The sequence below is a fragment of the Mangifera indica genome, chromosome 6 (assembly GCF_011075055.1).
Source record: "Mangifera indica cultivar Alphonso chromosome 6, CATAS_Mindica_2.1, whole genome shotgun sequence".
In the NCBI taxonomy this organism is placed as follows: Eukaryota; Viridiplantae; Streptophyta; class Magnoliopsida; order Sapindales; family Anacardiaceae; genus Mangifera; species Mangifera indica.
The window spans coordinates 10,545,502-10,564,876 of record NC_058142.1 but is presented as its reverse complement, the minus strand read 5'-3'; the positions used below and the strand labels follow the sequence as shown (position 1 = coordinate 10,564,876).

The following is a 19,375-nucleotide window of genomic DNA, read 5'->3' as shown; positions in this document are numbered from 1 at the left end:
CGTTTAGTTTGTTCCCTTAGGTTTTCACTTGAAGAAGAGGAAGCCTTGATGAAAATGACAAAGCTTTGTCGCACTCGCTTCCATCAACGTTTCACTTTGTCATGCTCAGATAATGACGAGAGGCGCTCGAGATTCAGACAACTCTTGGGAGAGGTTTTGTTGTGCAATGGGATGACGAGATCAATGGAAGATCGTTGCATGACCCTCCTTATTCGATTTGGTCGTTAAGATATGTGCATGATGATGGGTCGCTAACGAGATCTATGAATTTGTCGGTCTTCCTTCTTGTTTGGCTGCTGATGGAAGATAGGTGGGAAGACCAGCTCTGATGGCCAAAGAAATTGGAAAAAATGGAAACTCTAGAGGGAAATGACTATTTTTCAAAATTTAGGTAAGGGAAATTGTTAGATTTTCAAATTGAGAAAGGAAAATGTGATAAAAATTTAATTGAGAATTTTAATAAAATTTTGCTTATAAGTGAGACCTTAGGTTTTTAAAAGTTAGAGAGTGTGAGTTGGGTTTGCACCAAACCTTAGGTGGTAACAAGTGTTTGACCTGATAATAAATAGTTTCAACTTGACAGAAATAAGTATATTGGAAAATAGGCGTATAGTTTATAGTAAATCTTTTGACAACACTTATAAGAAACACTACCTAGGCCCACCAGGGAGTGGAGGCCCTATCCATTGATTAGGTTGTAGACTGTGCATGTTATGCCTTGTAATCCATATAAATAAAAAGGTTACGAATCTATCATATCATATGCTAATCTAGGGTCAAACTTGAATAGAGTTAATTTAATCTCAAAAATTGACTCGATTTGATTTAAATTTGTTTAAATCAAATTCAAGTTAGGAGAATTGACTTATTTTTTAAACTGAGTCAAATTTAAATTAAAGAGAATTTGGTTTGATTTGTTCAAAAGTCAAGTAAATGACATGATTTGATTTGAATTTGGTTCACAATTTCATTCGAGTCATATAAAATAATTGTCAAATGACATCACTTTACCCATTATTGGATAAAATAATATCATTTTGTCAATAAATTGTAAACTCAATCTACAAATTCAAGTCGCAAATTCGAGCAATGAACTTACACCGATATGTAAGGGTGGATTCAAATTAAACCTATTTGAGTCAAATCCGTATTCGACTTCAATAAGCCAAAGTCTTAGTTTGACTTGAGTTTGAAGGTTCACCGACAATTCTTTACCAAAGTTCTTCTCTTTTAGTAGTTCTTCTCTTATGATTCTTCTTTCTCGAATGAATCTTTTTTTTTTTTCTCTTTCTCCATTAACTATAGTTTCCTCTAGTGTTATTGCTCACCATTCAAATTGGCTTAGCACATTGTTTCAAGGACTTAAGCCAAACTTAAACTTACCATTCTAGATTTGAAATGAGTTAGTTAACCCTTTTTAAGGGTTAGTTCAGTTAGAATCCACCTTTCTAACGTGTCTAAACCCTTCTACGAGAGGGGTAATCTGGGAAGGGAAGTTATTTGCTAGAAAATTAACTATTTATAGATGACTTCTGAAAACTGAAAAAGGTGGGTTTTGATGAATAGTTTCAAACTCAATCAAATGTTTTCTGAAAATGATTGAGTGTACTTGGTCAAAGGCTACGACACTATTCATTCTCAATAATGCAACCAGAGACTCCGTAAAGTAGGATTACAGTTACAGGATTTTTCCTTATTAGACAAGGCAAAGCCAGTCATGAATGGAGTTTTGAATAAAAAATCCTCAATATGATATAACAAGATGGACAAATTTTATGCTTCAGGCTGCATTTTCTCGCATTCTTCTCGGATTGACTGGAAAAGCACAGTTGAGAGTTATCGTTCTCCAAAGCTAGGAAACACAACCTGAAACCGAGTAACTGATTTAGTTTCTTATTGATTGAAGATCTAATTACTTGAAAAAAATAGAATACAATTTCATATTTTGAATAAAATCTTCGCTGCTATACAAAGTTTTCTTTTCTCAGCATTCATGGATAATGAATTATGATTTTTGTATCTGGGAATACGAGAAAGTAGAAATAAAGATAAATTTTGACACCAGAACGATGTTAGTACTCGTAAGATAGATAAGAAAGCAGGCAGGGAAATCATTAGAAGATAGATTTTACAAAATGACTTACTGCAATGAGCTTCCCAGCATTTTCAGGTCTCTTTCCAACCTTCATTGCAACAGCTGCAGCCGCACCAGAAGATATGCCAACCTGATATTTAATACACAGTTGACTCAGAATGAATCATTATTATTTATTTTCAATCGAAACAGACGGAGCATGTGGTTCACAGTATGTTTACAATCATAACCCCGCCTAGTTAGGAAAAATCAATCAAAACAAACAATAATGTTAAATTTTTTCTTATAGAACTAGGCTTCTTGTTCCAATTATCTCTCTAGGTATTGATTTGAGTATTGATGTTTATCACCCTTCAAAAGCCTAACTGCCAAATTATGGACACAAACTTCTGGCATGGTTCAACGCTCATCAAACCTTACAATCTTTCGGAAATAAGAAACGATGATCCTTGGCTGAGTGGGTGCCTATGAAAAACTTGAATCCAAGACCTTCCATACGCAAACCACAAGACGGACTGCTTGACTAACCCCTTATGGGTGTGAAGGAGTATCATTTGACAAACCCATAATCAAAGAAACAAACATATAGCTCTTAATTTTGTCCATCTGGGAACTACTCTATGATCCAGATTCAATTTTCTTTGATTTCAAGAAATAAAGGTTTGAAAGTAAACTAATGAGAAGCACTAACCAACAAGCCTTCCTGGAGTGCCACTTGCTTTGCAGTTTCAACAGCTTCATCGCTGGATATCTGCAAATACACAATGAACGAGAAGCAAGATATCATAAATGTTACATTTAACAGCTGTACATGAAACTTAAGCATACAACTAAAAACAACAAGGATGGCACAAAGAGAAATTAGAATGAGAATCACTTATGTTGCCGCAGGTTCAATATGTCAAACAATATTGAAGTTGGTTGTATACATCTTGAGAAAATTCCAACCTATTTTGAAAGTAAAGCCTAAAGATCTAACTCTTGCAACAAAATAGATAAGTTTTAAGCGTGTAAAAGAATCACGGGGTAGTTTCCAGCATCAAACAAGATTCACAAAACAGGTGAACTCAAGGCATTTCTAGGATCAGAAACAATATTTGCCTAAGACATCACAAAATGTATTCCAACCAAACCCCTCACTACACCCAGCTTTCGACCAGCAAAATACAAATCCTGTAGTCAAAATCTGAATCTAATAAAACTTACTTTTACTAACAAAAGTCCACAAGGATTCACCGTGATAATTGCACATAGATGCTCTAAAAAATTCTGAGTTGCTATAACCAAGCTACATGAGATTGTCAAGAGGACCAGGAAGGTCAGAAATAAAAGAAGATTCCAAATATCTGGTTAAAAAATAAAAATAAACAGAATATAGAGAGGGAAAAAATGATTTGAACCTGTATGATTTCATCAATCACACCCTCATCCAAAATCCCAGGTACAAAACCCGCTCCGATCCCTTGAATCTTGTGAGGACCTGCATTTTTACTGGCAGAAGTTATATGCCACACAGACTATTACATATTACAAGAGCTTCATACAAAAGTCAAGCAATAATGGCTTCTGACTATGGAAACTGAATTCTCATCTTACCAGGCTTTCCACCTGAAAGTACATGGCTTTCTACAGGCTCGATACCAATAACCTGATGGATAACAAAATCAATCAGTGTTGTGACACAATTAGCAGTAAGAAACATTTGCTCATTAGTCATGACCTAGGCAACACGGAAATGTTGAAATGCATTTTCTCAAAAATATAAGAAACAGAAAAGTAGGGAAACGTATAAATATTAAAAATATAGGGTTTTTTTTTAAATAAATACCAACTTTTTTAATAAAAAATACATGTATTTAAAAAAAACAATAACAATTGCATACTTTTTCCACTTCTTTCAATAATAATTTACAAAGCTACATCTATATGAATAAAATTTAAATTAAGATCACAAAATTTATTCAACATTTAAATTGAAAAAGAAACATGAAAATAAAACAATTTGTGGTGGTTGGTGATTACATAATGTGACTCATATTATTTCGTTGGACAAAGATTGGTAAAGACAAACTGTTACTGACAGAACAGAACGGTTAACAAAGATTGTGCTAAAATTTGTTCACTCATTGAATTTGTATTCATATTGACATGTATTCAATACTTTCAAAAGGATTTGTAAATTTGTTCACTCATTGAACCTGTTCAGCTCACCTTTATAAAATTTTCCCCTCTAAGACCGTGTCGAGTAGTGTTCTACTCAAAGTTTTACCACGACATAGCATCTCTAGTAGGTGTCTTATTTTGCATATATCTATGTGGATTTTCTTTTTAAGAAACTTTATGTAAATGATGAAAGGTCAAAGGCCCAATTAGAAACTTATTCTTAAGATTTTTTGAAATGAAATCAAAATGTTATTTTTGGTGTGTAAATATGGTAAAACCAGAAGCCTATACAAGATATTGTAATAAGTGTTAAATATGTGTTGTAGAATATTTTTTAAAGAAAAGTTTAACAAGATGCGTCTAAACCCTTCTAAGTCCCATAAGAGTATTAGGATGTTATAAGATTAGCGGATTGGGATGAGTCTTGTCACTTGATATTTGTTTTTCCCCCATGCTACCAATACTAAAGGACCTCTTTCAGATTGGCAGATCACAAAAAGGACTTGTGCATAGAGGGACAAACGTCATACATGATGAGAATTGCTAGCAAAAATTGTTAATTCACTCTTTAGAACACTTATTAAAAGAACACTCAATGTATGACATCAATTCACTACAAGTGAAAATGAGTAATAAGTATTATAGCAAGTGACTTAGCAACTGTTGTCAGCATATTCCCATACACGATTTAAAAACAGATGATGCAAAAAGATTACCTTTATCTTAGGATTTTTCTCTTTAAGATATCAACAAACACCAGATATAGTTCCGCCAGTTCCAATCCCTGCAACAAGCATATCCACTTTGCCTCTAGTATCCTCCCAAATTTCGGGACCGGTTGTCTCATAGTGTATCTGAATATAGATGTACAAGTTCAAATCCAGAACTGGTAAATGTCAGTACACCTAATGCCATAGTTTTATAACCCAGCAGAAGATCTTATGAGAAAAAAATTATTATGAACATCTAAAAGAGAAATAAACAAAGTATTGTTGAAGCATTTAAGCATTTTATAGCAACAGAAACAAAATTTACAAACATAGAACTATCTCCTAAGTTAAACTATAAGCCAACAACATACAGTAGGGAGCCATGAACAGTTGAACACAAACCTTAGGATTTGCGGGATTGTCAAATTGCTGAAGCATGTAAGCATTGGGTGTGCTGTTCAAAATTTCTTCAGCTTTCTGAACTGCCCCCTTCATGCCCTTTGCTGGATCTGTTAATACAAGCTCAGCTCCAAATGCCTTTAGGAGAACCCTTCTTTCCATGCTTATTGAAGCTGGCATAGTCAGAATGAGCCTATATCCTCTTGAAGCAGCTATGAAAGCAAGGCCAATGCCAGTGTTTCCACTGGTGGGTTCAACAAGAATGCTCTGGACAAAAATAAATAAATAAAAAGCATAAATATGAAAGAACACATCCAATGTTGAAATAATCAAAAGCAAGGCACGAACTAAACACATATTCTTTTGCCATCCGTCTCAAGCGCTCCTTAATGAATATATGTATACATGATCAAAAACAGAAACATAACCATTGTGCTTCTAGGTCACAGAACCATTAGCAACTACATTGGTTGAAATGTTCTTAAATAAAAATTTACTTCAATAGTAGTGGTTAAATGAACTTTTAAGTCTAATTTTAGTGGAAGTGGCCAATTAAGAGAAGGTCTAACTAATGCCAGAAAAGGTCATTATTTTAGCCAAATGCCAGGAAGCAGAAACAAAAAATGACTATATGCAGTTCTTAAAACATATTCATGCAGCTATAAAAGTTATAGCTACAATCTCGTACCTTTCCAGGCGTGATAACTCCTCTTTGCTCAGCATCATTTATCATACTGTAACCTATCCTGAATTCAAAAATAGAAGACATTTAGAGGATACAAATTGTAATTGTTTAGTGTAAATGTAAGAGATTCCAACTGCCCACTTGGAATTGCATTTGGAGTGGCCAAACAAGTTTGTTAAATCTAAATGCTTACTTGAAATAATGTTTAGCTATATAGTTCAATAGTAAGGAGATTTTCTAGAACTAGGAAAGTTCTTTTCCATCTACTAGAAGAAGGTGAAATTTTTGGGTTATTAAAATACTAAATAGCTTTAGGACTCAAAAAGAAATGATATCAGACTAACACTGTTTTTAGGACTCACAGTTAAGACACAACCCGCCAAAGGCATGAATTTTAGGCAACAACTCACTTTGGGATATGCATGACAATAATCTGAAGGTTCAATGTCATCCAAAAGAACCAAAAGCCAAATTTTCCCATTAATATGATATTTGTGAAACATTGAATTATTAGTCCAATCACTAATCTAGCGCCCAATGTGTAAAAACCACAAGATGATAATGAAAGTTTTAGCTACCCACAGCAATTTTACCTTCCTCACTGGTCCTTGACACTACAACACGGTTCCACGATTTCAAGCTTGGCTGCAATGTTTGCAACACAACCCTTTACAATTTTATTAAGGTACACCATTGGTGTCTTCCCAATAAGCTATGACACAAAACAATCAATACAACAGATCAGTGATCAAAGGCATACTATATCAGAAACTCATTGATCCATGGTATGAAAAAAACAAATAAATGACTTTGAAAGTTACGTATACCTAAGCATCAGTACAGTGGATCAAAACTTACAATAACATGGCACAAAATTATTAGAAACCCATTTCCCATTAACATAAGCAACCACCTCTAGAATCCCTTCACGTTGTCAAAAATAAACTCAATTTCATGATAATGAAAACCAGACCAGACCAGCTGGTGACCGCGGTTCAACCAAAATATTTTGCAAATGCTTGGACTTAAACTAAGTCCCAGCATTTGTTGGGCATGGGCAGCACCATCAGCCCACAAGTTTCATTTGTGATATATTATAAATATTTATATATTTATACAACATTGTTTTCTCAGTTTGGCTGCTAGGTAAAGGCCCAGTCCGATAATTAAAACATTAATCAATTTACTCACCGAAACCACATTCTTACAAATACAAACAACCCTTCTATAAACCAAGAAAGTCAAAATTTCTCTATGCTTAAACTGAAAAACTTATTTTCCCATGAAACAACCTAAACATCATTCAACTTTGTCATCAAAGAAACATCCTCAAAGATTTTATCCTAAATCATATATTTTACAAAACAAAACAGCCCAATCTATAATTTTCTCACTAACTCTATAAATCAAATTCCAGTTCCCACCTTGAAACACGTAACCAAACAATCTCATCAACATTAAAATGCCCACCAGTCACCAAAACTCCAAACTTTTCAAAAATAACAAAACACCCCAATTCACAATTTTCCTAAGAACTCTGAAATTAATAATCAAAGTTATTCGAACTCCAACAATCATATCCAAAAAAAAAAAAACTCGAAACTTTTCAACAAGAACAACCACACCCACTTCCCGATTCCAAAAAAAAAAAAATCAAAACTTTACTCACCTGAGTAACATCCTCAGCAATGTTGAGCCCTTCAATCTCTGTCTTCGGCTACACAGACACCGCCTTGCAAACAACAGAGCTAGAACCTCTGCATCCAAAGCTTCAGTAACCAACCCTCCCATAATTCTCCTTCTTCAACCTCATTACTCCTCCTGGGGGACCGAATTGCCCGAATTTCAGGGGCTCTGACGATGGAATTCTGTTGGTCAAAAGGTGATTGGAGAGCAGAGACGATGAAGCAGCCATTTTTGGACTTTGCGGCTGGTGTAAAGATGAGCCCAAGTGAGTGTACTTGGTTAGGTGTTTACAGCACCGTGATATCATCATTTTCATCGTACAAATATTGAAGTGGCCCCACTACCTTAAGATCTAACTATTTGGTGTCCCTTAAATTGGCATACGGGAAATTGAAATTTCTATTACTATTTTAATCTGTGTATATAAAAATGTTATCTATCCTAAAGCTTTTACAAATATATCATAATAGTATTTATCTTCCCTAAAATATCTCTTTTTAATTTTTCATACACAAATTTTTTCTCTTCTTCTCTGTAACTTTTTTCTCTCTTCTTCATCTTTTTCCAAAGTGATAAAGAAATCACTCCATCTTCTTCCTCATCTTCAAAAACAAAAGCAGAAAAGAAAATACTAAATTCTTCAGATTAAGAATTTTTTAAAGTAAGGATTTAAAAAAAGAAAAGAGCAACCCACAAAAAAACTCAACCACATCCACTGTATATATCTTGGAGGAAATGACGATCGGAGAAACCATATAGTAGTATTTAACTGGAAAAAGAAAAAAAATTGATATTTAAGGATTTAAGTGAAAAAAAAACTGGACATTTAACTAAAAAAAAAAGGTTGACATAAAAGTTGTTAGGTAACGCCAACCTTTAATATATGTACATTAGGGTTGGCGTATATGTATATAATATTATAATATTAAATAATATTATTATATTAATATAATATATTATATACTATAATATTATAATATAATATATTATTATATTATAATATTATAATATATAATATATTTTATTAATATAATAATATTATTTAATATTATAAATTATAATATTATTATAATATTATAATATATTATACATATTATAATATTATTTATAATATTATATAATATTTTATATTATAATATGTTATATATTATATATAACATTATATAATATATTATATTATATATAATAATATATATTAATATTATCAAAGGGCTGGTGATAAATCCTTATATATTATATATAATATTATATATTTTATAATTATATATTATAATATATTATATTATATTATATTATTTTATATATATAATATAATTTTATATTTTATAAAATATATGTAAAGGGGGTCCCGGGGCCATGGGTTGGCGTGGCGCCATATATTATTAATATTATATAATTATAATTATATTATACATTATAATATATTATATATTATATTATAATTAATATAACACTATATTATATTATAATTATAATTATAATATAGTATAATTATAATTAAATGGTGATGTTAACCATATTTTTATTATTATTAATAATTTTTTTGGATATAAAATATATTATATTATATTATATTTTTACCGGTTTTTGAAATCCCACAAATACCCATAAAATATATTATATTATATCAACATGGAGTTCAACATTTTCATAATTTAGACATGAAATTTAATTACTACGACCAACTTCCGAACCATCATTAGCTTGAGATTTGTACGATCTAAAACAAGGCCTTGCTTGATTGGAAGGGCGACCGGACCTTCATTGCTCCATCACTGGAGGATAAATCACAGACATATTTGATGGTGCCCAAGTTGATTGATCCCCTAGTGGATTAATATCTTCTTCGTACACCCTACGTAAATATTCAATAGAGTAGTACGTACTGACCCAGCCTACACAGTCCGATAGGTTATTATACTTTGCTATAGCTGCAACGTGTGCACACGAAATCTGGGAATGTTGAAATTTTCCACAATCACACGTTCGATATAGAAGATTCATGATGAACACTTGTTGTCGTGAATCATGAACTTCGTATTGTTGCATGTTGATTGGTTTAACAACCATGTTGGCAGATTTGAACACATGTTGAGCAAGCTTGTCCTCAGCATATGGTGTTAACGGGTGAGATCTCTCACCTGCAAAAAAACAATTATAAGAGATAAATGCGATGAAAAAACAAAAACATCAGAATAAATTTTAGTCATACGCACCAGTCATGTTTCGTCTATTGAAAAACCAATATTGCAACGTGCTTCGAAGAAACTCTACCAATATAGTAATAGGCAAAGCGCGAGCAGTCCGTGTCAAAGCATTGAAAAACTCGACAATATTGGTCGTCATAATATTATACCGTCACCCTCTAAAATGGGCACGTGCCTATCTGTCATACCCAATGTTAGTCAAATAGGTTGTTGCAGCGGAATTTACTCTAGCAAATCTACTCATAGCAGCTTGAAAGTCCATGAGACGATGTGTCTTAGCAGCTTTCCAAAATAGACCTTCAATATGTTTAGTTTTTTTGAATTGCGAACGCATGTTACCCTTTATGTGGTAATTACAGAACCCATGACGAGCGTGAGACATTACGTTCTCGACCGACGTAATTATTGAATAGTGTCGATCAGAAATAATAGCCAAATCCGACAAATCACCAATGCACATGCGAAGGTATGTCAAAAATGGTGTCCATGTATCTATTCCCTCTTTGTGCCCAATACCGAATGTGAGTGGGTAGATTTGATTATTATCGTCCTTCACAACAGCAATAAAAAGAGACCCAAGATACTTTCCTTTTAAGTATGAAGCATCAATGCATATCACCGGGCAATAGAATTGTTGGAACCCTCGTATAGAACACCTCATACACATGAAAAAAAACTTGAACCTATTTTCTGGATCGACATCAATACGTGTCATAGTTTCTGGGTTCTTTAGCTCCAAATTATGACAGTACTCACGGAATATATCGAAAGACTCTTCAAGAGATCCCCGTAATGCATTTATTGCATATGTTTTGGCACGTCATGCTTGCGTGTAGGATATGTCAATTCGGTACCTATCTGCCATGTCTGAAATAATTTCCATTGGTCGATAAATACGATCAACCACGAACATGAACTTAAGTATGTTACCTAACAATTCGGCACCAGCTTGTCTGTGATGTGGCAATATTTGATCCCGCGGACAAGTGTGGGTCTCATCCATACGTCGTAAGACCCAATAGTCTCCGTCTTGCTCTCTCGTCGCTCGTGCCCGCCATTTACATTGTGGGTGTACACACTTAAGCTCATACCGTATGTTATCGGAGTGATCAACCTTCCATTAAATTCCTGTCTCTAAGGCATACGTACGAAATAGTGCTCTCAATTCAGCATTGGAGTTATAAAAACCCATGACTTGTAAGCGGTTGCCCCTTTGTGTTGCCCTGTTAGTAATACTTACATTCTCAACATCAACAGCAGGCTCAAGAACCTATTGAAATGGATTTGGATTATGGATGTCACTTGGATATGCTCCAATATTTGTGGCCAAGAGTATATTTGTCATGTTTTCAAATTTGTATGGGATTAAAGAGGTGTTTTTTCATATTTTAAAAGTTATAGGGACAAACTCAAAATAAGTCTAAAATAAACTAAAAAAATTTTTAATGAACCAAACCTGGACAAAAAATCTAAGGCCTAAATGGGGTCTGAAGCTCACATTTGAAATTTTTTTACAAGTCCAAGCTTGAAAATGCTAAACTCGGTTTAATAGACTCGATCGGTATACTTATTGCATATAAGAGTATCATTCTTATTTTGGATAATTAATGCTACAAAGTTGGCTTTAATTGCTAAAATGTCCAAATTTGTAAAAATATTAATTTTAAAAAATCAACATAATATTAGTATTATTACTTTTTTTTTTAATTATAAATCCTAAGGATTTTGTTTCTATTATACAACTTTTACTTTTAATTAAATTATGTGCACACATGTTTAAATATATAATGTAATACACAAATGATAAATTTTTATATAATTAAGTGATTCTGAATTAAATATAAAGTAATATTCAATTACATAATAACATATCATTCATATATCATATTATATATTCAAAAGTATATTTACATAATATTGTTTATTGATGTAAAATAAAAAATTAAAGAGTGAGCAATTAAAGTGGCTAAATAACTATTTCTGACTAAAGGTTTGATGAAACGGTAAATTCTCACCTTTTAAATTAAAAAAAAAAAACTATTTTCTCACTCATTTCATTTGTCAAATTCACTTATTAATTTTAATGGTCAGGTCATATATGCAAATATTATATAAGAGAAGTGTAACTAATTGTTATTTTATCTTCAAGTTTAAAAAATTACAATAATACTCTTGTCAAACTAAATTGTGAACATTGTTATGAGGTGTAAATGTTACTTGTTTAAATTATTGAGGCAAATAAAAATTTTCCTACCTTGTTTAAAGAATTATAATATTCACTTTTTTAAAATATTTCAAAGTTTTAATAGTACGTGTGATATGACACTTATACTCATAATATGTTGCATTGAAATTTTTTTAAAATATCAAAAGACATATTAAAATTTTAAAAACATCTTTAACTTTTTTCAAATTTCCAAAACCATTGATAAGAATTATTAACACCCTAATATTTTTAAAAATTACAATTCTTTCCAAACATAGTATCATATGTAATTGACATTTTTATCTAAACTTGTTGTAGTAAATCTTTTTATTATTTTTAATTAAAATAAATATAAATTAAGAGTTTAAAAAATATAATAAAATTTTAAAATAAAACATTATTTAACTTGAAGACTTTTTTTTTTATCTTTTCAATAATTTTGTATAAAAAGCTAATAACTTTTAAAAATTTTAATAAACAAGTGGAAAAATAACCTTCCTACACTTGAAAGGTGGTAGTAGGAATATGTACCTAGCCAATTAAAATGTATTAAAGAGGGAAAAGGGTTATTTCCCACCCATTTTTTAGCCCTATCTCAAATGCATACCCATGTCTGATGAAAAACTCAAACACCCACCCAAAGTTTAATCTGTTTGCACCCACCTACATATTTTCTATTAGATTAAGGGGCAAATTCGTTATTTTATCAATAATATTAAATAATTAAAATTTTATCTCATTTCTCCCCCTTTAATTTGAAAAACTAACATTTGTCCTCTGAATTTAGTTTTAAAAAATTCACTTTTTCCCCTTGAAATACCACTTTTTCGAACGATGGCGAAGAAGTTTTAGTCCAGAGGTCGACCACCTCTGGATGATGATGACCTCTGGACAATGATGGTCGTCCAAAAAGGACCACCATCGTCCAGATCTGGAGGATGTTTCATCGTCCAGAGAATGGACGACGCTCCATCGTCCGGTGAAGCTCAACAAGTATCATCCAGATCTAGACGATGCTCATCACTTTCCCTCCAGCCATGTCGTCGCCGATGGCTGGAGGGAAAGTGAAAAAAAATAAGGATTTGGGGGAGTGAAAGTCACTTTTCAAAGTTTAGGGATGAGGGTAAAAGTTAATTTTTAAAATCAGATGGAGAAATGCGATAAAATTATATAACTGGAATGTAAATAGTAAAATGACAGTTTTACTCCTTTATTTAACGTAGAACTTAACGACAGTTTAGAGATAGGTGGGTGTTTGAGTTTTTTATCAGGCGTGGATATGTTTTTGAGATAAGACTAAAAAATAGGTGGGAAATAGTCCTTTTCCCTATTAAAGACTACTGAACAACATTTTCTTGCTCAATTAAGACACTTCCTTACCTTGCAAGTTTAAGAAAAACATCTTCACACCCACATTAAAATTCAAAAAGTTAGTATTAAAGATCACATCTAAGATGGTGCAATCTTGTTAGAATTGCACTAAATATGGTAAGATTCAATTTCAATCTAAGTGAAAAGTCTAATTTTTTGGCTTTTGAAATAACTCTAATCGTAGTCTACATCTTTTTTAACCCTCGGATTGGACTGATTCCTGGTCTCTTAAAAGGTTTTGCTTTGCCTGAATGCATTCTCTATCGTATGCCATGTGCCTGCTAGCTAGAGAATTTTAATATATAAATACTTCATAATTATTTTTTTGCTTTTTACCTTTAATTTCTTTTTAGCCTGATGTTCTCAATCTGTCCTAATCCGGTCCTTATCCACAGCCTTTTTGTTGTTTTAGGTTCAATAAAATTATATGTATTAACAACAAATATTAATTTATATACTAATAATAACATCTTATTGGATGATTATATAATTTTAAATTATGAATAAAGTAGTATTCAATTATATAGTAAAATATTATTATTAATACATAAATTAATTTTATTATTAATGTTTATATAATGACTCATTATCGCTAGTGCACAAATCAATATTCATTATTATTCTATAAACTCTTGTTTTTATGTTATCTTTTGTACCATTATGTTTAAATTTTAATGGCCAAAAGACTTATTCCCATCTAAGGTACAGTGAAATCTCAAATTTTTACTCTTCAACTTTCAAAAAACTAAATACCTACCTATGATTTGGAAAATTAACAATTTTCTCTCAAAATTACGTTACGGTTAAGGGTTAAATTATCATTTAATAATAATGTTTAAAGTTTATATCATTTTTTCCCAAACACCCATCTACAATGACAATCCAAACAAGGTCGATCTCCTTGTCTAGACCATCATTGTGTCGTCCAGATGAAGCCAACTTGGTTTGGACGACGAAGATTCAAACGAAGAATTTTGACTATTCATCTGAATTTCACTTGGATTTTATCAAATTCGGACGTCATCGATTTGATATTGAACACCGAAGGGAGACGACATTAAGAGGGAGAGAGATTGGCCATTATTGGCCAAAAATTCCTCGATGAAATTGAAAACCCTAGGTCGGGGGAAAATGTCACTTTTCAAAACTTAATTTTCAGAAAATTGTTAGTTTTTCAAATTAAAAGGGTAAAATAATATAAACTTTAAATATTATTGTTAAATGATAATTTTACTTTTAACCCTAACTTAATTTTGAATAAAAATTATTAATTTTATAAATCATGGGTTAGTGTTTAAGTTTTTAAGAATTAGAGAGTAGGACTTTGAGATTTCACTATACCTTAGGTGGGAATAACTTCTTTGACTAATTTTAATCAATTCTCTTAATCATAAGTACGGACAGACACACTGTCAAACGTAAGGGACAGATCATGAAAACTTAGAATAAAAAGGTAAAAATTAAAATAATCTTCATACTATAAATAAAAATTATATTAATTTTCAATAAGTATTAATTTATATATTAGCGATGAGTTATACAAACAATAATGAGTATTAATGTGTTAACTCAGTATTGTATAAATAATATTTTGTATATATATTTTGGATATATAATTGTATATATATTAATATGTTTCATTATATAATTTAATATTACTTTATCTTTAAGTCAAAATTATTTAACTATGTATACATTTATATACTCAAAATATATACACATAATTTTATTTATATTGTATAGATGACATTATTAAAATATTACTCAATGTAATACAAAGTGAAAAGATTCTAGCTCTTTTGGTTTTAAAAAATTCTTTGAGTTCATTGATTTTGATTGATTTTTACCGATTTTTTAATGATTAAAAATTATATATAAATGGATGAAACTAACTATCGATTCTCAAGTAAATCAATTGATTTGATCTTATTATAATAACAATGAATCTAACCAAATCACTATTTCAGTAGAGAATAGTGAAAATTTATATATTTAAAAAATTTCTCTTTAACAAAAATAAAATAAAATTAACTCCTTTTAATATCAAATACCTTCCCATGTTGTTATTTCATACTTAAATAATAAATATTTTATTATTTTATTGTTTATTTGAATAATTCATCAGTCAGATTATCGGTAGGATCCGTGAAAACTCAAACGAATCCGTGAAAACTCAGATTATCGGTATTATCTCTTTAACACTCACTGACAGATCCAGTATGGCCAGGGAGCTTATACAAGATGCGCCGTGAAGTTGTATCCCATACGTAAACCATCCGATCTGAACTACCGGCTGTGACCTTACTTCCATCAGGAGACCAACCACATTTCAGCAAATTCTTTTCGAAGTTGTGTTGGTGCCCTTCTAAGATCTTCACACAGCGGTTTTGTGGTGCATATGGACGCATATCCCATATGCAGAGCTTGCAGTCCATGCCATTAGTGAGGAGATACGAGCCATCAGGACTCAAACTCATCCCTGTTATCATATCTTGATGGCCCTGAAGTGTCATGCTTACTTCACCTTTCCGCAAGTCCCAGACCTTGACATCATTGTCGATGCCACCAGTGAAGATCCTATCGGAAGCATCGGAGAAACTGACAGCTGTTATTTGGTATTTATCTGGAAATGTTTGGATGGCACCCCTCTGACGCATATCCCATAGTTTAGCAGTTCCATCATCAGATCCACTAACAACAAGAGGAGGTCCTCTCCGAGAGGGGCAACAAGAATGCACGAAAGAGTTGTGTTCTGCCATCTTTTTAATTTGTTTCCCAGTTTCAACATCCCATGCCCTGAGAGTTTTGTCAGGGCTGGCTGATATTATCTGAGATCCATCAATAGTCCAGTGAAGGTCCAGAATTGCATTCTTGTGCCCTTTAAGAACCATAAAATTTTTGCAATCTCCACGCACATACCAAAGGAAGATGTCTCTGTCATGGGAACCAGAAGCAATCAGGATTGAACTTCATCGTGTATACAGCACTCTGGTGGCCTGTCAACAACATAATTGGTGATTCTAGACTTGATGTCCGTTGTTTCCCATTTGGCCCTGGTGCTTGGGAAGGATTATAAGGAACAGTTGACCACTCCATTGGCCTCGGCCCAACTGGAGACAAAGCATTTTCATTCTCTCTTGGAAGTGTAACAACATCCATCTTTCCCTCCACTTGATGTACCAACAGTAAAGGCCCACTTCAATGACCTATAATACTGAAGAACAATTAAAGGAATTAGATAAAATTACTTGAGAACAAAGAAGAGATTACACAGACCAAACATCTTTCAGTAAAGGCTTTGCAAAGCAGATTCACGAAACAATCCAAGAGTCCAGAAAAATGCCTGCTCTTTCTCCTCTTTGAACTTAAAAAGTTGGTTTAATACTGTGAAAACATAATCCATGATTAAGGAAATATGAACTTAAACAACACAACAAGCATTCAGGAATCAAGCATTATGGAACCACCAACTACAGTCACCCATATCATCAACGTATGTACGGCTGAATTTAAGCGAAGACAGGGCCGAACATCGACTAACTTGAGTTTGCCTCAAATCCTAGATGGACAGCTTGAGTTTGAGCTTAAGGTTGTTTGAATTGGTTAGAAATGTTGTCGGAGGTCTCCAACAGGATGAATAGTATAACCAGAAGAGGATTCTTGAGCTACCAAACAAAAACTCTAGCTCAAATTGAGCCGAACACGAATTCGAGCAAAACTGGCTCGGTTTGAATCCAGCCAAAACATATGTCAACTACAATTTTAAAAATTAAAACTACACAAATAACTCTAGGTAAAGGTGCTGAAATCCCAACTTCATCCCTTAAGCATTCCAGCTCTCCATAAATCTGGCTGTGAATATTCACAAAACTTGTTTCATGTATGTATCATTTTCTTATTTCATTTTTGTGTCTTTTATTCGGTGGTGAAACATGCACATACAAACAAATATAACAATCATGATCAAGTCTGCCATAAAATACTTAATAAAATTCAGCTTCAGTATCAGAAGAAATCAATATAGAAAATCAAAAGCTGAATTGGAACATATGCAGTCATGAAATACAAAATGGACATCATATAATCTTTACTTAAAACAAGCTAAAAATTTTTTTATAAATATGTGTAAAAAAGATACAGAAAGCGAACAAATGGTACATTAAACTCAAACCAAAATCTATATTTGATAGCCCCAGTCATTGTTAACTAGTATACAATCAAAACCAACTGCTTTGATGACCCAATATCCTATAACATGATAAAGAAAACTAATCAGATTCTGATAGGCCTCTCAAAGTCTACAATAGAAGAAAGAAGGGACACATAAGGGAGAAAAATGGTCCCAGTCCAGGTCTAAAGATAGAAAGCAAGTGAATATAGATAGACCCTGAGTGCCACTAACATCAAATGAATCCACCTTTTATGTTAGGCATAACAAAGGGAAAAAACTCTAATTTCTCATATAATTCCTCTCCCAACCAAATGAGTAACTAAAACACATTAGTGGAAACCAAAATCAAGCCTTTCAATCAGAAAATATAAAAACTAAGCTACTAGAAACTCTTGTACTAATCCACAACTCTCAATTAACTGCCCTACTTTCTTTTAAATAAAAAGACCATGATAGTTGAATCGATTACTATGTCGTATATTAAAAACCTAACTAAATTTCTGTATTGTGTATCAAATATCATATATATACCTTCTAAAAAATAATATTAAAATAATAAAATTTTTAATTGTCCCATCATTATCTTGGAAAATATCAAAAACACCTCTAAAATTTTAAAATTTCTCATTACACCTTTATTGCCCCCTCATTTCTCAAAAAATGTGCATCAATATAGATAAAATTATTGAAACGAACCAACACATATCATATTATGTGTTCACCGTATCGTATAAATTTTTAATACACCATAAAACATGTATCAATTTCCACTAGTATTGTAACATGAAAAAAAACCACCTTTGCTCACAAAGTAGAAATAAAAGCCCTAACTTCTACGATAATTTCTTCACCAATCAAATGCGCACCTAAAAAGGTCTAAGAAAACATAACCGAAACATTCTTATTGGAAGATTTACAAAAATAAGCTACAAGAATCTCTAAATCTCGCAAGTCAAAGTTAGCCTAGAAAATTTTCACTCTCTTTTTTGTTCGTTCTTTGAGTTTCATTTTACTGAACTTAATGCAATTCAATCAATTCTTAAAGCGCAAAGAAGTAATGGAAGAGAAGAAAAACTTGGTCTTGGTAAACCCTATAGGGTTCTTTGTGAATGAGATCGACCGTGCCGATACGACATTGCCGAGTTTATATAAAAGACCCTCGTCTTGAATTATTTGAAGAATTCTATTAAAATGTGTAATTATTTATTGAAGGCAGTAAAAAATACAAATATATATGTATGTATATGAAAAATAGAGAAAAAGTTTAATGCATTAATATAATAAAAAAGTTATATGATTTTTTTCTACGTAAGAAAAAGCTTCGAAATAAATTTAATAGGGTTTGACATGCCAAGCCAATTTAAGTTTGGATCGATACTCAAATTAGAATCAATATGAGTATGAGTATAGTTCGAGATAACTTTAAAAAACAAGTTAAATTTGAATTGGATTTATGTTAACTTATTTTTATAATCGAGTCTAAGTCACATCTTTTAATTCACTCTAAAACCACATAATTTTGAATTTAACAGGAATCTTGTGTTTATAATCTACGCTCAAAATAGTTCATATCAACAGATGATTATATCGATATGAGCTTTTTGATGGGCCCATTCATCAAAATACAAATTTTTTGTTTTTCAGAGATTGTATCTTGTTAATCCATTGGCCTTCTCATGAGG

General features: G+C 32.1%; 2 protein-coding genes and 1 pseudogene across 2 annotated transcripts; all 3 read right to left on the bottom strand.

Moving 5' to 3' along the window:
• Window positions 1-1,533: 1,533 nt before the first annotated feature.
• LOC123218245 lies at window positions 1,534-7,137 on the bottom strand (annotated as a pseudogene).
• Window positions 7,138-9,499: 2,362 nt separating this feature from the next.
• LOC123219657 lies at window positions 9,500-10,084 on the bottom strand. Its single transcript, XM_044641656.1, has 2 exons — window positions 9,955-10,084; window positions 9,500-9,879 (listed from the first exon to the last, which is right to left on the bottom strand). Exons 1-2 carry the CDS (start codon window positions 10,082-10,084, stop codon window positions 9,500-9,502), a joined length of 510 nt encoding a protein of 169 aa, XP_044497591.1.
• Window positions 10,085-15,717: 5,633 nt separating this feature from the next.
• Window positions 15,718-16,723, bottom strand: LOC123219801 (U5 small nuclear ribonucleoprotein 40 kDa protein-like). Its single transcript, XM_044641789.1, is given in 2 exon segments — window positions 15,718-16,480; window positions 16,482-16,723. Coding segments are annotated over 2 exon segments (963 nt in total). The 5' UTR covers window positions 16,682-16,723.
• Between the last annotated feature and the right edge of the window lie 2,652 nt (window positions 16,724-19,375).

Excerpts from the sequence above, each read along its gene's own strand:
- LOC123219657 (XM_044641656.1), bottom strand. The coding sequence starts at position 10,084 with ATGACGACCAATATTGTCGAGTTTTTCAATGCTTTGACACGGACTGCT. Across the intron at positions 9,880-9,954 it reads CAATAGACGAAACATGACTG|GTGAGAGATCTCACCCGTTA; the intron begins GTGCGTATGACT and ends GTTTTTTTGCAG.